The sequence below is a fragment of the Sabethes cyaneus genome, chromosome 2, assembly GCF_943734655.1.
Source record: "Sabethes cyaneus chromosome 2, idSabCyanKW18_F2, whole genome shotgun sequence".
In the NCBI taxonomy this organism is placed as follows: Eukaryota; Metazoa; Arthropoda; class Insecta; order Diptera; family Culicidae; genus Sabethes; species Sabethes cyaneus.
This window is the reverse complement of record NC_071354.1, coordinates 179,546,531-179,566,526: the sequence shown is the minus strand read 5'-3', so window position 1 is coordinate 179,566,526 and position 19,996 is coordinate 179,546,531. Positions and strand designations below refer to the sequence as shown.

The window sequence follows — 19,996 nt, the reverse complement described above, 5'->3', positions numbered from 1 at the left end:
ATAAATCAATGGTTGAGAACCAAGTAGAACTATTTAGCCATAGATTAGAGTGTAGGCTTAGCGTAGACCTGTGGTGCCCAGGCATAGGTATGGTGCGGGCCAAATCTGATCGTCCCATGAGTGCCGCGGGCCGCAACGACCTCTAACTATTACTGCACATTACAAAATATTAAATATGCGGCTGCGAAAACCATTTAGGAATCCCAATCGGAAAGGAATTTAGGAAAGGTGTGAGCCGGAAAGCGTGCAAAACATGCACGAGTCATGAGGACTAAACTGATTGACCCCTGTGTCATTTACTCATAAGTCCACCGTCCCTCAAATCAGTCACTGGCGTAGAGTTCTCTTTACGTATTTTTTTAGACCTCGTAGGTCAATGACAGGGCGAATGTCGTGCTTGCCCTTTGAAATAACTAGCACTTAGGGAATAGGAGAGATTGTTTTACTGGTAGGACGGCGACACTATGCAGGCCCTTATGACTTGCAAGGTACTACACGTGATGTTGCTCATCTGTCAGCGTGTTAGCCGCGATTCTCAGCGCGGGTTTTCGGGGAAAGGCCCCGTTTCTATGAAATAGACTAATCTCATATTTTTTGTCTTGACCTTGAAGTGCGGTCATACATATAAATATTTTTTGAAATTTCAATGTCAAGACAAAAACATGAGATTAGTCTATTTCATAGGAACACGGCCTTTCCTCGAAAACTCGCGCTGAGAATCGCGGCTAACACGCTGACAGACGAACAACATCACGTGTAGTACCTTGCAAGTCGCATAGTGTCGTCGTCCTGCCAGTAAAAACAAGTTAGATTTAAAACTTCTCGGTCGGTTGTTATCTCAGTAGACGGAGGAAAAAGCACAATTTGTGTCTAAAACCCAACCAGGTACGTCGCTATCTTGATAAGTGGGTTTTTCAGTCTCCTTTTGTCCAGCGCCTTTATGGTTCAAAGGTACAAGTACCAGCGTACCACATGCCCTGGCGGGTGTTGTGGGTTCCAATCCGGTTATAATCTCAGATTATAGCTTGGTTCGACCCATGCACCTTCCAGCATTGGATAAAAGGTAGGAGTCAAAACAACTACTTGTTAAGCATAGCTACCAATAGCCCCCCCTCCTCACCTTTCCGCTTTCCTTCACCAAAAAATTTTCATTTCTTTCCCCAACCGTCCCATCATCAATTGTAGAACCACCGTTTCAAAAAATATTAAGTCAGAAGTTATTTATTTTCATAAATCTTGAACCAAATTGATATCATGAAAGTAAACCGTTAAACGAAAGACTCATCCCTTTTCTTGAACTGCTCGTATCGATTCACTGTAAAAAACTAAAAATACACTCGTAAAGTCGTAATTGAATGAAAACGCGGTAGACGGAATATTCTAGCATGTGACATAATGTAGAAATTTTCAGTGTGGAAGATTGCACTTAAAAACTAGCGATGAAATTCTTTACATGCTTTTGTATTGTCAAGTATAAAATTATCTGTAACGCAGAGTGCCCAGAAAACTTACAAGGTACAGAGAACGACAATAATAATTGAAAATCGTTCAACCGACCTAAATTTTTAACTGGCATTTCATATGTTATTGGAAAGACGTGCATACTTCAAATAAATCTGTCATAATAAATAGTGTTTTCACTATTTATTTTCGAAGAAGTTGACATGATTGACATGGGAGCCGCCCATTTGACGTAACGCCACCTGGCATGCTGGTAAGGGGCCATTTGGCATAACGGCCATTTGGTTAAATCTCTAAACATAATATTCTGACAACATGGTCGCTTTCCTAAATGATTTAGAGCGATCCGGCAGCAGGTCTGAAGTGATTGTTGCTTCCCAAGTAGCACACTTTTCGCACTTCTGGTAACAGAAACTTATTTATGACTGACTTTAGTCATACATCGGTTGCCACAACTGGTTTGTAACAACAGTTCATAAATTCTCCCAAATGTTAAACTCGAAAAAATATTGTTAGAACTTTTTCTAGCAACTTTGAACAGAGTCACGCACAAAAATCATCGTTGAGTAAATTAGATTTTATGATTATAGGAGGCCGCGAGTGACTGAGCTCCGATGTCTTTTCTTTAGTCAGTTTCTTTAGGTTAATCGATTACAAAGTGTATTAAAAGGGAAGGAGTGATAATAGGTCAAATGTTTATGTATTTGACAGCTTTTTTCGTAAGTATTCCGTATATGTATATGCATTTTTCGTAACTATTTTATTGGTGTTAGTAAACGTTAATTCCTACGGTCATACCTTTTCAAATGTCAATACACTTTGAATCGATTAGGGATTGGGTCAAGTCACTTTTTCGAAAGAGTAGCGGGTCTGGGACTTCACTGGCTGATTTCAAGGATTTGTGAAGAAGAGAAACTACCGGATGGAAGGCGTAGTCTATCCCATCTACAAAAAGGGCGACCGGCTAGACTGCTGCAACTACCGCGGCATTACGCTGGTCAACGCCGCCTACAAGGTGCTCTCACAGATTTTGTTGCGTCGTCTATCCCCAATAGCAAGAGAATTCGTAGGGCAGTATCAGCCAGGCTTTATGGAGGCCCGTGCTACTACGGATCAAATTTTTACTCTCCGACAAATCCTCCAGAAATGTCGAGAGTACGACGTGCCTACGCATCATATTTTCGTGGATTTCAGAGTAGCATACGATACCATTGAACACGAAAATCTATGGCAGATAATGCACGGTTAGTACGGTTTTCCAGACAAACTGACGCGGCTGATCAAAGCTGCTCTGGAACGAGTGATGTGCTACGTGCGCGTTTCGGGGACACTCTTAAGTCCGTTCGAATCGCGCAGAGGGTTACGCCAAGGGAATGGACTGTCCTGTCTGTTATTCAATATCGCTATTGAAGGTGTGATCCGGCGAAACGAGAGCAACGATCTTCAGCAAGAGTAGCCAACTCCTAGCCTTTGCAGACAACCTCGACATCATTACTAGAAACCTTGGGACGGTGGAGCAGTCTTCGCCAGACTAAAAACGGAGGATAGGAGGATAGGGTTACAAATTAATGCGTCGACTATATGGTAGGAAGAGGCTCCCGAGAAAGTAACGTTTGCCTCCCACGGACAGTGACTATTGACGGCGATGAACTGGAAGTGGTTGATGAGTTCGTATATTTGAGATCTCTGGTCACCGCCGACAATAATACGAGTAAGGAGATCCAACGACGCATTCAAGCTGGAAATCGAGCCTACTCTTCCCTTCGCAAGACTTTTCGATCAAAGAGCATACGCCGCCGCACAAAGCTGACGATGTACAAAACGCTAATCAGATCGGTAGTCCTCTACGGACTTGAGGCAGTAACTTTACTTACGGAAGACATACGTGCACTTGCCGTTTTTGAACGAAAGGTGTTGCGGACTATTTTTGGCGCAGTACAAACGGAAAGCGGAAAGTGGCGGAGACATATGAATCACGAGCTACAGGCACTGCTTGGAGAGATTCCCATCGTACACCTGGCGAAAGTTGGGAGACTACGGTGGGCCGGCCACGTCGCAAGGATGCCGGACGACTGTGTAGTGAAACCCGTTCTTTTCAAGAACCCCATCGGCATCAGGAATAGAGGGGCTCAACGTGCTAGATGGCTCGACCAGGTTGAAGCCGACTTGCGTGTGTCGAGACGTGCAACGAATTGGCGACGAGTAGTCCAGGACCGAGTACAATGGAGAGCAATTTTTGATACGGCAAGAGCCACCCCGGCTCTCGGCTGAATAAGTAAAAGCGGGTCTGGGAAAGAAAAGCGTGCTTACAAGTGACAGGCTGATTACTTCATTCTTGACAGTTCCTGATATTTATGCTGAGTGAGTCGAGTGATAATTCGACAATTTTTTATTATATTTTCTATGTCAAATAATGTATAGAAAAATTATTGACCGGTTAATGTAAATATCTTCAAAATCTATTGATAAATAGCAACCGCTAGTACCGAACGAATCTCTTTAACCATTGTTTACAGGAGGATGGATTCTTTACAATTGGTGGGCACATTATTTGCTATCAAGGTATCCCTCTTATGGTTCTAATTACCCTTGTAACTTTCCCTTCGATATAAATCCCACCCCGTGAGTTTTCTCGCTTTACATTTACCGTGCACGATACGGAACCTTTCTCAAGGAGTCTGCACAGGTGAATAGAGTGAACAAATAAAAGGGTATGGTTGGTCGGTCGAAACGCAAGAAAGGAAAAGCACCGGACTGTGAGGTAGCTGAAAGGGTCCGTCATGCCGTTCAGGGCGCTCGAAAAGTGAACAGTATTAAGAAGATAAGTTCTTTCCCGGTGAGCGGACATGAAGCACATGGGACCAAAAAATGAGCTTATTTGGCTTTAGCTATCGTGTTCGGGGTTCTCCGTTCCGTTCGCTGGACTGGTAATAAATTTGCAATTTTCACGCAATCTGTTATCCGGCTTTCCAGAGGAGGATGATTATCTTGTCACTGTTTGGCAAAAGAACGAAATGTGACAAATTGTTTCGTTTTTAATTTTCTACTCTTCAGTTTGCAGTCTGCAGTCGCTTTTGACGAAAATGGTTCCTCAATATCCTGTTGGTCACTGCGAATGGCTGAACACGACAAGTCAGCAAACGAAAGCTTCAGTATGAATACATTTTCCTGGAGCAGAATGTTTCCTTTTCTCCCTAACCAAAAACTATTTCCCTCCCAGTAATACTACAGCTCAGACAACGATCTTAACATTTATTTAGATCAGCACAGCAGCAAACACACACATAAACCAAAACACAAACACACCGAATGCCGATGTTCATTTTCATGTACGTCCCATTTCGAATAATGGGGCGCATATGTTTGCCTACAACTTCCTCGACAGAGTTTCCCTGTACACTACTGACGTGGTGGGCTCGCTGTGCTTGGCAAGATATCAACAGTTCTGATGCTGATTGCGCCTCTGCTGCTGAGCTTGTTCTGCTACGAGAAAGGATGAAAATTGAAGATCCTGAGCGACCCCATTCCGCCTCACATCGCATCGGCTGGGACTGGTAAAGAGAAAAGGATTGTTCTGATTTTTTCTTTCGCCTTGCCGTTGCCGACTGGAATTATGTTTTTAGGCAATTTGCGTGGCTGGCTGTTCACACAAAATGAAGGAAAAATATCTACGGCACGCATGGGCTGAGATCGGTAGGGACGATTATCTCGAACGCGTTATTGTTGGAAACAACCATTCTTACAAACACCGTACTTCCAGACTTGCCGGTGACATGTAAGATTTCGCCATTTCGCCAAGTGGTACAAACTACTGTCTAGCAGATGGTAGGGAAAAAAACTTTCTGCCTAACCCTGTTTTGGGGCAGATCCGGGGAAATGGGGATACAACTTAAAGTATGGAATAAATTCCCTCTGGAAAGTGTTTGCTTCCCATTAAGAATAACGTACGCCCGACTGCTCTGTACGTATGTACCGAAATTATTGTTGATTTTAAGCGAGACTCCAGAGACGGCTCTAATGAAAATGTTGCCATTTTCCGTAATGCGTAACGATCTCAGAGGGATTGTATTTGCAGAACTAATTACTCAGTGTTTCGTACAAAACATCCAGTCAGTAAGTGGCACGAGCAAAATGTTTACATTAGTTCGAAAGCAGTTACGAAAATGTTTTGTGTATTTTGCCGGATGCCAAGAATTAAAAAAGGGTTTGCTTTCATACAATACTTTACCCGAAATGGAAGAAGTTCGAAACCAAATGTACTGATAATAAAGACGCCCTTTGATGTAATTCAGTGAACCAAGCGTACCGATCATCAATAAAAATGGGTCAAACCAATGCTCTTAACCTTTCGACCAGTTCAGCATTGATTCAAGTCAACCATGCTCTCAGGAAAAAATACCAATCCGGGACCACAGCCTTGTGGTGGACTCGGCACCGTACGTCTTTCTATTGCTTCCGATGTCGCTTACGATGTGTTACAAATGGCCAGTTTCAATCTGCTGCAACTCCGATGCTGATGCTCGGGAACATATAAGAGAGCTGTCCAGCAGGGCATGAGTAAGGCAGACTTTATCTTTATTGTCCATGTTTTATGGCCATTTACGGTTAAACATCCATGAAATATCCCATTTTCGATGATCATTGAAGCCGCATTGAAAGGGCGTCTGGATTGAATGCCGCTTTTATTGCCATCCACCGAAAATGCAAAAGGGTTGAGCTAGACACGGTGCTTCGATATTATTTCATGGGCTTGAAAAAAGTGGGGAAGAAGTTTTAGCTAGTATTGTTGCCGCTTGTTGCAGTTGCAATGTTTTATATTTCATTTGGATTTACCATTGCTCAGTGTCCGGATTTCGATTTATTGTGGGCAAGCCATCAATGCCCAAGGCATCTTTTAAGGGTACTTGAATACTAACTCCTATACGTTATTTGCATTCCGGAAAGATGTAGCATAGAGAACCTTTAGATATTCTGACTGGACTCTCTATACAAAATATAGGCAAGGATCTGAATCATTGGCTGAGCTGGCAATAACTGACGATGTAGCTGTTACAAATTCTTTTGCGTAAGGCTACATAGCCGTATCGCTTCCAAAACCACCGTAGGATGTCGTTCCAAAATTTTGATTCAAGTCAACATCACAAAAAACAAATGGAAGATTATTAGTAAGGTTTTGGCATGTTTATTACATTCAACTTCACTACCATAACCGTATGCTCGCACCTTCCGCTTTACTCCACTCATTAGGTTCTGTAGAACATCTGGCTGCAGCTTTTTCTGTACGGAAAACCACTTTTTCTTCATGTTTTCCTAAGATTTGAGTTCTTTGGGATGCTTCCGGAGCGCCTGCTTGATAATAGCCCAGTATTTTTCGATGGGCCATAGTTCCGGAGCGTTGGGGGGCTCATGTCCTTGGGTACGAAAGTGACCCCGTTTGCTTCGTACCACTCCAGGACATACTTTGAATTGTGGCACGAAGCTAGATCCGGTCAGAAGATCTCAGCGCCCTAGTGTTGCTTCAAGAGAGGAAGCAGACGATTTTGTAGACACTCCGTTTACTATCCCGGTAATCATGAAGGGCGCACTCCATTTGCCTTACGAGCAGACCGCTTGCTAAATGATGTGTTTCTTGACAAACTTTGAAAGTTTATGCTTCCTTACTTTCTCCGAAACATTAAATTTGTGCTGGGCGGTGAAGAACACTAGCTCCGGAAGCTGAAAATAAAAAAAAGAAACGGAAGAGCAAAGAGGAAAAAACTAAGAGGAGAACGAGAAATCAAATGAGGATAAACTGGACAGAAAAGGAAAAAACGGAATGGAAAAAGAGAAAATATGGGAGCAGCAAAATGGAGAAAGTAAAACAGAAAGAGAAAAAATAGCAAAAGGGAAGAAAGAGAGAAAAATGGAAACAGAAGACAAAAGGGATATACCGGAAAAGAAAACGCGTTAAAAAGTGAAAGAAAGGCGAAAATTGGAATCGAAAAAAAGAAAAAAGTGGAAACGGGACAGGAAATGATACAAACGCCTGGCTATGCTAATAATAGGGGAACATACTAAAGAAAAGATATGAAATGAAGAAAAACGAGAGCAAAAATTAAGGAAACAATAGAAACCAAAAGGGCAAAGAAGAATAGAGAGAGAGAGAGAGTAACGAGGAAAATGGAATAAAAAGGGACAAAGAAAAACGGGAAATACTGACTAAAGAAAAAGGTAAAATGGAAGCTAAAAATACAGAAAACGATAGATAAATAAGAAAAACCGGAGAGGAAAAAGGGGAGGCAAAAAAAGAATGACCGTGACAGAAAAGCGGGGCACCAAACAGAAGAAAACCGGCTGGAGATAGAGCAAAATGGGACAGAAAACGAAATAAAAGAGAACAATGAAACGGGAAACACGAGACCGAGAAAAAAGAAAATGAGAGACCAAGAGTGGAAAAATGAAAATGAAAGCAAAAGTCAGAAAAACGGTACAAAGGAAGAGAAAAACGAAACATAGTGTGGAAAAATGGGACTGAAAACGGGAAAAAAGAGAACAGATAATAGGTAAAACGTTGCGAGAAGAAGCACAAGCATAAGCATAGGATACCCAGCAAATACGGACTGGGAATCTCTGCTAAATAACGCCGCCGATGTTAACGAAGTGGCCGAAAGATTTTCTGTTACGCTGACCCGACTTTTCAGAAATCACGTTCCCGCACCCCGCCCTCGACCGAAACCTCTCTGGTCAAATAGACGGTTACGGGAGCTGAAACGACTAAGAGCTTGCGCCCTACGTCGTTACACGTCTCGTGTGACCCCCTGGCAAAGCATGAGTTTAATTATGTCAGCAATTCCTAAAGGACGTATAATCGGTTTCTTTATTCAAGATTTTTACTGCATACCCAATCAAAGCTTAAACAAAATCCTAAAGGTTTCTGGTCATTCGTAAAAGGAAAACGAAAAGAGAACGGACTCCCAGTTAACATGTTTCTTGATAACGAACAATCAAGTACAAGAAGCGATATCTGCAACCTATTCGCGCAACACTTCACCAGTGTGTTCAAAGTTGCTTCTGCTAGCTCGTCAGACGTCGAGATCGCTCTCCGTAATGTTCCATGCGATGTACTGAACATTGGTAACATTACTTTTTCCGATGATATTATTTCCGCAATCGTTAAGCTGAAGTCATCAGCCTCATATGGACCTGACGGAATTCCCGCAGTAGTATTAAAAAAATGCGCGACTGCCCTCTGCACCCCGTTGAGAATGATTTTCAATAAATCGTTATCCCAAGCTGTATTCCCGGCATGTTGGAAAAAATCTGTAATGCTCCCGGTCTTCAAAAAGGACGATAAGCAGAACATTGTAAACTACCGAGGTATAACTTCTCTGTGTGCTACCTCCAAGCTTTTCGAAATATTAGTAGGAAATATTATGTTACATGAAGCTAAATCCTACATATCCATCGATCAACATGGCTTCTTCCCTGGTAGATCAACCACTACTAATTTGGCTCAGTTTACCTCACACTGTATTAAACATATGGAAGACGGCGCGCAAGTAGATACCATCTATATAAATATTAAAGCTGCATTTGACCGAGACGATCATTCCATTCTGGTGGCGAAGATTGCTCGACTGGGTGCTTCGTTTAGCTTCGTAGAATGGCTTAAATCATACCTGACTAGCCGTTCACTTACTGTAAAGATCGGAAACAATGAATCGTATAGCTTCGTCAGCTCATCAGGGGTACCTCAAGGAAGCAATCTCGGGCCATTGCTATTCTCTATATTTTTCAACGATGTCTGTTTTGTCATCCTGCAAGGATGCAGGCTACTATATGCGGACGACCTCAAATTGTTTCTTGCGATATGATCCATAGGAGACTGTATTGAACAGCAAGGATATCTCGACGATTTATTTGGATGGTGCTCTTATAATCAGCTGATCCTCAGTATAAGTAAATGCTACGTAATCTCCTTCACACGCAAAAAAATATCCATTCTATGGGACTACACTATTTCTAGTCGCCCGCTAGTAAGAGTGTCAACTTTTAAAGATCTTGGGGTTCTGGTTCTTAATCAATACGATCGAAGGCAGCTATGAGATCGGTTTACAGAGTTATTCGAGTTATTCCAACTTGCCAATCAAATTTTAAATGACTACATTGAATTTTCTACAACTTATCTGAAAATACCTTATTGATTTAACCTTTCGCTTATGAGTTGCGGGTACTTCAAAAACTGCATTCGAAAAAACTGGATACGTTCATTTGTTTACAACTTTTTACCGCATGTAAAAATAACCCAAGTAGCACACTTTTGTCACTTCTGGTTGCTGAAACTTATTTATGACTGAAATCAGTCATTAATTGGTTACCACAACTAGTTTATAACAACTGTGCTAGTAGGGAACTGAGTACTATCTTCGAAAATCCAAATGCTTCTCACCCGATGGAACGGTAAACAACATGGAATCGAACATAAAACCGCATCCCTACTGATCAGAATATTCATGTAGTGTCAGACCGCCAACCAGAAGCGTGTCAGCGGTAAAAAAAGGAAGCACCACAGATCCGGAGAATGCCAGAATGGTAGTTTCCCATTTCAGCGCAACCCATCATTGCGATTCGGGATGTGGCAAAAATGGCGAAGCAGTGATATGTTCTGGACTGTACATAGTTCAGAAGGCGCCGAACCGAACTGACAAACAGAACACGGTGGCCAAAACTTATGCAAGGAAGCTGTACAGGAAGTGGCTCACAAAATAACGTTCTGCATTGTGATGATTGATTATATCTACATCAAGGCCGCCCGACACCGTACAAATACCAAGACACGAGTACTATGTTGCAGCCTCTACGTTTGAAATTCTTGAGAATGTACGGAAGAAGTTGTCGCTAAACTCGCTAAAAAAATTTTGTCTGGCAAGCCATCAGGGGATGAAGCAAAATGAGTCAGTCGTTCGTTACATTCTTGCCCTTCTTGATATCTCACAAATGCCCATAGTACCATAGCTCATTATGTGAATATTTTCCATCTAACTTTACGCGTACTATTTACATGAATTCAACATAGCTTTTTATGACACACAACGCGAAATTAGCCTCTAATATTTTAGTTTGTTATCAATCATACGCGATCAATCAAAGTGAGCTGAGATCTATTTAAATGCTTTTTTTCATTAAACAATTACTAGCAGCCAAATTTCATATGTTTTTTCGTATGACGAAGAAGAAAATGTCGGCTAATTGTTTCAATTTCCGTCATTCATTAAATGGAAAAACTCATGCAATGCATTGTCGTTATTCTGCAGCAGGGAAACTTGCATGACTAGCAGAAATTTTTGCAGAATATTGATCGTAACTTCAATATTGCTGATTGTAAAGAAAATTGTACCATCCAAAGTGCGATATCGCTTATAAAAGTGCTATTTTGCATTAAATCGTTTCGGTATTGCGACATTTGCCCCTATTTAGACTACCCCGATTTACACGATTATCACAGTCGAATCTCGCACACGATTTCGCTCAAAGAAAATGAAGTGAAAAAGAAGGGGAAGAAGGAAAAAGAAGTCAAACTCATTAGTAGATCAAACTAAAAGCCACTCTAGTGTCAGATTAACAGTGCAAGATGCGGTACGTTGCATTAAATGATTATCACAGTAGTCTAAACAGTCATAAAAGGAGCAATATCTTCGGCGCACTTTTTCGTTATATTCCAAGCAATAAGTGCGCCGAAGAGACCGAAACAATTTAATGCAAAATAGCACTTTTATGAGTGATATCGCACTTTGGATGGTATACAATTTTCCTTGCAATTGACAATAGAATGCTTATATAATCGCTTTTTAGTGAATTCAAAGTGCATGGATCGGTAGGTAAGTGTATTTGAGTGAAATCAACATAAGAACTTTAGGAAGTATTCATTATATCCATCCAAGAAATGATGAAAATTCGAGTGGCTTTACTTACTATGGAAATCAGATAGATGTTATTGTATTTTCCAATAAAATGTTCAACTGAAAGTCAGGTTACACCCTGTAGAGAAATTTATGTGATTTTTCACGTGGGAAGAACGTGTGGATTATTTTGCGTGTAGGTGTAAAAATTAGTCTATCAAGTAATATGGAATATAATTTTATTAAACGGTTCAGTATAAACTTCGTGAAACTCAACTTTTATTCTATTTTAAAAATTACCTTTAACGAAAGAAATCGAATATTAATTTCACATTAGTTATATCGCACTTGTGTCGATATTAATTTTGAGCTCGTTTCATAACGATTGCATCGAGCAAATTGTAGCTTAGCTGGTGCTTCCTCAGATACTCGCGGCGATGGCTCTGCCATCTGTGGCGAATTGCGGTCCATCGTTTCTTGTGCTGCCCCAGCAGCTCGTCCCGGCCGATCGATGGTACGGGGTCATCCTGCAACTGAAATGGAGTTTTCCCATCGGGGAATTCCTTTTCGAAAACAAATGGTTTCAGCTCACATCGTTCGGTCGATTTGGGCATTGTTTCAATTTCATTTATTTTGCCCTCCCGGTATCGGTCTACGATGTCCGGCGTTGACTCCCGTTGAGGCGCTGGTTCAACACAAGTTTGTTCCCAGTTCATCCGCGATCTGGGTTGATTCCGCATCCAAGCTCGACACACCGGATAGAGTGAACATTCCGGTGCAAAACGGGCCAGATCGACGCTTCGGTCGAACAGTTTCATGATAAAAGTAGACGAATATGGTTGCCGGTTTTCTGCTGCCGGTTGGACATATTCCACCGGTTTAGATCGCTTCGGTGGCCGACCGCGCAGCGGAACGGACGGATCCGGTAGCACCGATGGTATTGAGTAATGATTGACCTTGAGCAAACTCTCTAAAGTTGGAGGATAAATTCGATAAACTTTGTTATTAGGATACAAATGTCATGCTTACGTCTGGCAGTTTTATTTCCTGGCTGCGACATTGTTGTTGTGTAGCTTCGATATAACTGCAACGATCCACACTGCCCGAACGACGGAGTTTCGAATAAACGCAACCGGTACAAGAGAAGACAGCGGCTGTTGTCTTTCATGAGTGTAGTGGTAAACTATTGGTTCGGTTTGTCGTTGATCTACAAAATGCGTATGTGGTAGGAATATATTGCAGTCTGTAGACTACAGAGAGAACAATAGATTCATTTTTATGTCATTTTGTTTGGTTCACCTTTCACGAAGCTTGTAGAACATTAACAGAACCAAAACCGAAAGAATTAACCTTTGAAGTCTATGGGTACCATGAGGTACAAAATGAATTTGGTACATTATGGAATTTTTTTTTAATTTAATTTAATTTTGTTCATTACTTTCACATTATAACCTCAGTAGCCTATGATATCTACATTTAATGTTTAAATGTCAAACGAATCAAACCAGAATGACTTCCATCAACGAGTCCATAATAGAGGTGATGTTTCTCGCGTCGAAAATAACGGCACCGACTGATCGTGTTCGTGTTACCGAATGGATTCGTAAGTTGTCCGACACCAATGCCGAGAAAAATTCGCATCCGAAGCTGGTCAGTGAATATCTGGACTACTTGAAGCTCCTGCTGTCATCTGCTCCGATTTACTTTGTGGATCCTTTCAAAAGTTATCCTCCCAAGAAACCGCTCGTTCCGTTGGCCGAAGCCTTGGGAAATGCGCTTAGCAGCAAATGTCCCTTCCTGCCTCCGGCTGGACCAATAGCACCGGTTGTTCTGCATCGATCCGGTGATGACACCGCGACTGTTTCGGTTCTACGCAATCCGGATGGGGAAGTATTTTGCTACATGGCAATTGCACCAAGAGATTAAATTATGAGTGTTGTTAATAAAACTTTATTATTTTTTCAAAACTACAAAATAGAAAAATTTTATAAAAATAAGTACCATCTTCATTTCAGTCACGATTGGTCATCTGTAAAACTGTGAACTGTAACTCGTTTCAGTTTCATTCTGATCTGAATAACTAAGGGAAACAGTTCTGAACATGAATTCCATAGAAAACAGATCCGGTCTTCCTTATTGTTCATCTTTAAAATGCTTTGCCTCTATGCTTCCGTTGACCAGGATAAAAAAATCGAAAATCAATTCGCTCTGATGATTTTAATATGTAAACTAGCAGTCCGTTTCCAGTCCAGAGCCATGTTTGTTTTATTTTATCCGAAAACTATCCAGCAGAAAACGAATTGAATCCATTCTAATATCCGGGACCGGAAACCAATTCCAGATTCGCTTTTGTGTAGACCTTCTCTTTTGACGTCCGTCGTAACCCGGAGATAGTGAATAATGCCCAAGGATTCAATCAAGTGACTAGTCGGTGTAATGTGACAGACCTAGCAAACGACTCCTAAAAAGCGCATTAGAAACACTCTAGGTCGTGCTAACTTAGTGAATCAAAAAAAAACCGTACATTTAATGTATTATTAAGACCAGTAGCCTTGAATTATTGTTATTCTGTTGTCGTTTGTGCAAATACTTTTAATTTTCAAATAAAATTTCAATTAATTCGATTTGCCTAGGTTTCAACCAAGAGGTTGTGCTACAGATAATGAAACTTCCTGGATTTTTTAGTGGACAATCTAAACTCCTCAAATGATTGTTCGCAAAAGATCAGAGTGTCTGTAAAAGAAAACGTCGTCTGACTATCAGCTAAAATTTTTGTGAGAAGAAATTCCGTGGTATTTCGAATAATGGCAAGCCAGTCGCTACTGTGAAACCTAGAAGATATCCGCTTTGCTCTCGGTGGTAATCTTCCAAATAAAAATAAACATTTACTTTTACTTACCGATAAACGAAAATTGGTTTTTTCTGGCTTTTGTCTGCATAGCAAAGCCTTGGTGCTACCGTTCCGCATTCGGAACTTGACCTTCGGTTCTTTATTCGACAGACTTCGCAACCGGCTGATAGACTACTTTACATTTGCGAGGATAAAAAGCGCTAAGAGTTTGATTACTAGCAAAAAAAATCACGTATGGCAGAGCCTCTTTGTGTACTTACTTTAAAAATGACCTCGAAATTTGAAAGAGATTGGTATAAAAAATGTATTTAACCTGTATTTAATTGAACAAATTAGTATAACAACCAAAAACTGACTCTATCCAATAGTGCTTCATCTACCTACTGCATGTTATGCATTTGCACGTTCTTCAATCTACACATAAAGCATGTCCCGATGGTTGGTCTACTTTTTCTTGCACCGCAAAAGGATGTTTCTATTGAAGAAAAATATTGTCCAAGTTTGGTTGTGGTCGGTCCGTTCACTTGATTCGTGCCATTAGGATTGATTTTTAATGTAGAACCGGATGTAGAAGAGATGCAGTTCCAGATGGTAAAAAATAAAGAAAATATTTCATATGAATTATTAACAGCCTGAAATGATGGCTACAATTGACTTCACCGGTGATGACGACAAAGTTATGGTTCAATTCTGAAAGTTGATGGGATTAGGAATGAAATGAAAATTAGATTAAATAATAATATACCAACTCAACGTCTGTTATCATGAAAAATAAACGATCCTTTTTTCAGGAAACTGCTAACATTCCGCAACACTGGCGTACCCAGGCTGGGGCACCTTCTATAATAAATTTAATGTATAAGAAAATAATTTCTCTATATGCAACCGGGAAGTTCGGAGTTGTGAACTCAATAACCCAGCATTAAATAATATGCGATAAGAAAATTAATTGCAATGAAATAGCTTCTGCTTCAAGACCAATTTAAATCAATTTTCAAGTACATTTTAGATTTCTTAGTTGCTGAGTTTCAAATTCAAGTCAATTTTCATATCCAAACCCAAGTTCAGTTTCAAGTCCAATTTCAAAGTCCCATTTTAAAGCTCTCTATCTAAATTTCTATTTTAATTCAAGCTCAATTTCATGTAAAATTCCCAGTCTAATTTCAAGTTTAATTTCAAAGTTCAATTTAGATCTGATGTCATGTCCAATTTACCGCCTAGTTGGTTTCGAGGTACGATGCTGGCCTAACAATCCAGTCGTCGTATGTTTGAATCTCGGCCAGGCGGTGCTGCTAGATAGAGTCAGTAGGATTACTGCACTAGCCCCGTAACTGTCCTGTACTCTAACAGCCGGCTGCGAAGTCTGTCAATAAAGAAGGGTCAAGTCTTAGAAAGACGTTTAAGCCCAAGGCTTTGCTTTTTTTCATGTCCAATTTAATGTCCCATTCTAAAGTCCGATTCCGAGTCAAATTTAGTTCGAATTTCATCTCCGATTTCAGGTTCAGTTTCAAGAGCAATTTAAATTCAGATTTTAGGGCTCAATACAAATCTAATTTCAACTACCATTTGAAATTTAATTTTGGTCTAATTCCAATGCCCCATTTTAAAACCAATTTCCTGTCTATTAAAATTTATATTTCACCACTGATTTCGAGTTCAATTATAAGTGCGTTTTCAAGTCTCATTGAAGCCCAATTTCATGTTTAATTGCAAGCCTAATTTAAAATGGAATTCCAAACTCAATTTTAAAGTCCAATCTAAGCACGATCCAATAATCCATTTTAAGTCCAATTCCGAGCTCAATTCAATTCCAATTTAATCTCCGATTTAATGATTAGTTTGAGTTTAATTTTAAGTCCAATGTAATGTCCGATTTTAGGTCCAATTTCATGTCTAATTTAAAACTAATTTAAATTTCAATTCCGAATCGAGTACCAAGACTAATTTGAATTGCAATTTCAAGCCCAATTTTAAGTACAATTTGAAGTTCAATTGTTTCCCAATTTAATGCCCCATTTTGAAGCCAATCCGAAGTCGAATCTAATTCCAATTTTAGCTTCGATTTAAAGTTTATTTTCAAGTCAATTTTATATCCGGTATCCAGTCCAATTTCATGTCAAATTCAATTCTGATTTGAAGTCTGCTTTCAAGTACAATTTCAAACCCAATTTGAGTGTATAACATCAAGTGTATAATTTAATTCCAATTTATGTTCGATCCAAAGTCCAATTGCAACTTCCAATTCAGGTCCATTTTGAAGTTCAATTTTTAGTACAATTTTAATCCAATTGTTAACAAAACGACAAGTCAGAATTCAAATCCAAATGCCAATCAAATGTCTAATATAACGTTCAATTTTAAGTTTAATTTCAAATAAAATTTGAATTGCTCGTGCGGTCCCAGACAGAAACACATAATCCGGTTGTAATCTCAGATTACAGCTTGGTTCGACTCATGCACCTTCCAGTATTGGACAAAAGGTAGGAGTCAAAATGACTACTTGTCAAGCATAGCTACCAATACCCCCCCCCCCCCCTTCCTTTCCGCTCTTCCCCACCTTCACCAAAAATTTTCATTTCTTTCCCTACCGTCCCTTCATCAATTGTAGAACCATCGTTTCAAAAAATATTAATATATATGTATGACCGCATTTCAAGGTCAAGACTAAAAACTTGAGATTAGTCTAGAAACACACATCCCGTCTTCTCTATTAAATTTAGAGAACTTTGGAATTGTTAACGTAATCGACCTAATCGAATAAATTAATTGCGTAAAAAAGATTCACTATCCTACGATTACTTGGTAATTTACTGTCCAAAACTTGCTTTTAAAAGGTCAGTGCCTCACCTTCTGTTGAAGTCTGGGATCGCCAATGTTACGAATGTCAAACTAAATTTTGGGTTCTTCACCTTGTCTCTCATCAACACTTCCGCAAATTAAGAAACCTAAATATCCCAATCCCAATCCCAATCCCAATGCCAATCCCAATCCCAATCCCAATCCCAATCCCAATCCCAATCCCAATCCCAATCCCAATCCCAATCCCAATCCCAATCCCAATCCCAATCCCAATCCCAATCCCAATCCCAATCCCAATCCCAATCCCAATCCCAATCCCAATCCCAATCCCAATCCCAATCCCAATCCCAATCCCAATCCCAATCCCAATCCCAATCCCAATCCCAATCCCAATCCCAATCCCAATCCCAATCCCAATCCCAATCCCAATCCCAATCCCAATCCCAATCCCAATCCCAATCCCAATCCCAATCCCAATCCCAATCCCAATCCCAATCCCAATCCCAATCCCAATCCCAATCCCAATCCCAATCCCAATCCCAATCCCAATCCCAATCCCAATCCCAATCCCAATCCCAATCCCAATCCCAATCCCAATCCCAATCCCAATCCCAATCCCAATCCCAATCCCAATCCCAATCCCAATCCCAATCCCAATCCCAATCCCAATCCCAATCCCAATCCCAATCCCAATCCCAATCCCAATCCCAATCCCAATCCCAATCCCAATCCCAATCCCAATCCCAATCCCAATCCCAATCCCAATCCCAATCCCAATCCCAATCCCAATCCCAATCCCAATCCCAATCCCAATCCCAATCCCAATCCCAATCCCAATCCCAATCCCAATCCCAATCCCAATCCCAATCCCAATCCCAATCCCAATCCCAATCCCAATCCCAATCCCAATCCCAATCCCAATCCCAATCCCAATCCCAATCCCAATCCCAATCCCAATCCCAATCCCAATCCCAATCCCAATCCCAATCCCAATCCCAATCCCAATCCCAATCCCAATCCCAATCCCAATCCCAATCCCAATCCCAATCCCAATCCCAATCCCAATCCCAATCCCAATCCCAATCCCAATCCGAGTCCCAATCTCAATCCCAATCCCGGTTCCGGCAGTCGTTCCGGCCCTGAAGTCGGAGATAGGGAAGTTCTTAGGCAAGTATCGTGACATGCGTTCATCGGCACTGCCTGAATTGATTCCCTCTTGCAGTAAATTCCGTCTTCCCAACCTCCAACTGTACTACAGGGATACCTCGATATAAGACAATTTATAATTTCAAAAAGTTGTCTTATATCGAAATTGTTTTATATCGAAACATGATTTTTTCCAAGCATTTTTGCATTAGCATTCGCCAATTTTGCTGTGTTGTGTGTTTACGTTTTTCTAACTATTTATTATTGTTTGAGCTATGAGTTTTTTACAATTTTTAGCATTATTTAGAACTAATGAACATCTTTATGGCGCCGCTTTTGGATTGGAAAATTGGGCCAGGTGTCGTTACCAACTATATCAAAGGAATTTGTCTTATATCGAGGTAAAAATTGTCTTATATCGAGGTTGTTTTATAACGAGGTTGTCTTATATCGAGGTATCCCTGTATCAGAATGCTGGCGGCAGGAATACGTCCGTTGCCGAGTACTTTCTTGCCTGCTCAGATGAATCGTTCGACGTCATCGTTCTTACGGAGATTTGGCTCTGTGGGCGTACCTTGTTATGCTAAATATTTGGAGACTGCTACGAAGTTTTTCGAACTGATAGGGGTGCACAGAAAAGTTCTAGATCTCATGACGGTGGGGTGCTGATTTCTGTTCACCGAAGAATCAAGGCACACCTCGTGGAGAATAGTTCTTGGACAACTATCGAGCCTTAGCCCCTCACCATTCGTCAGATCTTGCATAATTTTCGAGAGTACACTGTGTTCAGGTTCACTCATTATATCTTTATTGATTTCGAAGCAACATTTTCCAGCTAAATTAAGGTGACTGCTCAGAGTTACATTAGATTGAGTGATGCTCAAAGAAAACAAACGCATGCCTCTCACGGACGGAAACCGTTGACGGTGACGAGCTAGAAGTGGCAGTTGAGTTTATGTATTTGGGATCGCGGGTGACCGCAAACAACTCAGCGCGAAGCGGCTCGAGTGCAAACTTTGCTCAACGATTCTTCTCTCGTCAGCTTCCGGGTTCCTCTGGTGTTTCTTCGTCCGTAGTAGGCGTTATCTTCCACGAGGATGATACCGATGGGGATCATTCCAGCGATAATACATACTGCCTCTGACGATGTTGTTCTATACGCATTGGCGACTCTGACAGCCATAAGTCGGAAGGTACTATTCAGCTTCACGCGATTTCGCTTCGATCGTAGTGCTGTGGTACAGGCTGGACCTCCATACCGCAGGATCGACGATGGTAAACTAGCCAGCAGCCTCCGCTTGCTACTACTCGGCCGGTAACTATTTGGCATGATTCTGGCTATCGCATTGATGGCCTTCGCCACCTTTCCGCAAGCGTAGTCGACGTGACAGTTGATGATCAAACGGTCGTCTATCATTACTCCCAGATGCTTAACCGCGCGTGTTGAAGAAATAATGTGCTCTCCGACGATGACGATTGCATGTTGTATGGCTTTACAGTTGCTAACCAGCAGAACCTTTGTTTTATGATAGGCGATTTGTAGCTTTGCCCCCTGCATCCAGTTCTCGATAGATTCAATTCTGTCACTAGCATTTCTACCTCCTCCAGCGACTCTCCAGTCACCAATAGCACGATGTTATCCGCAAAGTCGGCGGTCGCCGCGTCTCTAGGCAGCTTCTAAGACAATACACCGTTATGTATCCCCTTCCAAAGTGTTGGGTCAAGGATGGAGCCTTGTGGAAATCCAGACGTAATGTTCATCGTCTTACGCCCCTCAGCGGTCTTGTAAACCAACGTCCGGAATTCCTGAAGTAACTCCTCAAAATTCTGCAGAGATATCCAGGGACATGCATGCATGCAG

General features: G+C 41.1%; 3 protein-coding genes across 3 annotated transcripts; 1 reads left to right on the top strand and 2 right to left on the bottom strand.

Moving 5' to 3' along the window:
* Positions 1-11,698: 11,698 nt before the first annotated feature.
* LOC128736403 (protein lin-37 homolog) lies at positions 11,699-12,399 on the bottom strand. The gene is made up of 2 exons (XM_053830885.1): positions 12,369-12,399; positions 11,699-12,309 (listed from the first exon to the last, which is right to left on the bottom strand). Exons 1-2 carry the CDS (start codon positions 12,397-12,399, stop codon positions 11,699-11,701), a joined length of 642 nt encoding a protein of 213 aa, XP_053686860.1.
* Positions 12,400-12,848: 449 nt separating this feature from the next.
* LOC128738346 (uncharacterized) lies at positions 12,849-13,265 on the top strand. Its single transcript, XM_053833399.1, has one exon. The coding sequence runs from the start codon at positions 12,849-12,851 to the stop codon at positions 13,263-13,265; it is 417 nt and encodes a 138-aa protein (XP_053689374.1).
* A 5,858-nt stretch (positions 13,266-19,123) lies between these two features.
* Positions 19,124-19,552, bottom strand: LOC128736402 (uncharacterized). The gene has a single exon (XM_053830884.1). The coding sequence runs from the start codon at positions 19,550-19,552 to the stop codon at positions 19,124-19,126; it is 429 nt and encodes a 142-aa protein (XP_053686859.1).
* Positions 19,553-19,996: the final 444 nt, after the last annotated feature.

Coding starts and splice junctions, on each gene's coding strand:
- LOC128736402 (XM_053830884.1), bottom strand. CDS start 19,552: ATGATAGACGACCGTTTGATCATCAACTGTCACGTCGACTACGCTTGC.
- LOC128736403 (XM_053830885.1), bottom strand. CDS start 12,399: ATGTCGCAGCCAGGAAATAAAACTGCCAGAC. Junction 12,310..12,368: donor AGGAAATAAAACTGCCAGAC/GTAAGCATGACA, acceptor CTCCAACTTTAG/AGAGTTTGCTCAAGGTCAAT.
- LOC128738346 (XM_053833399.1), top strand. CDS start 12,849: ATGACTTCCATCAACGAGTCCATAATAGAGGTGATGTTTCTCGCGTCG.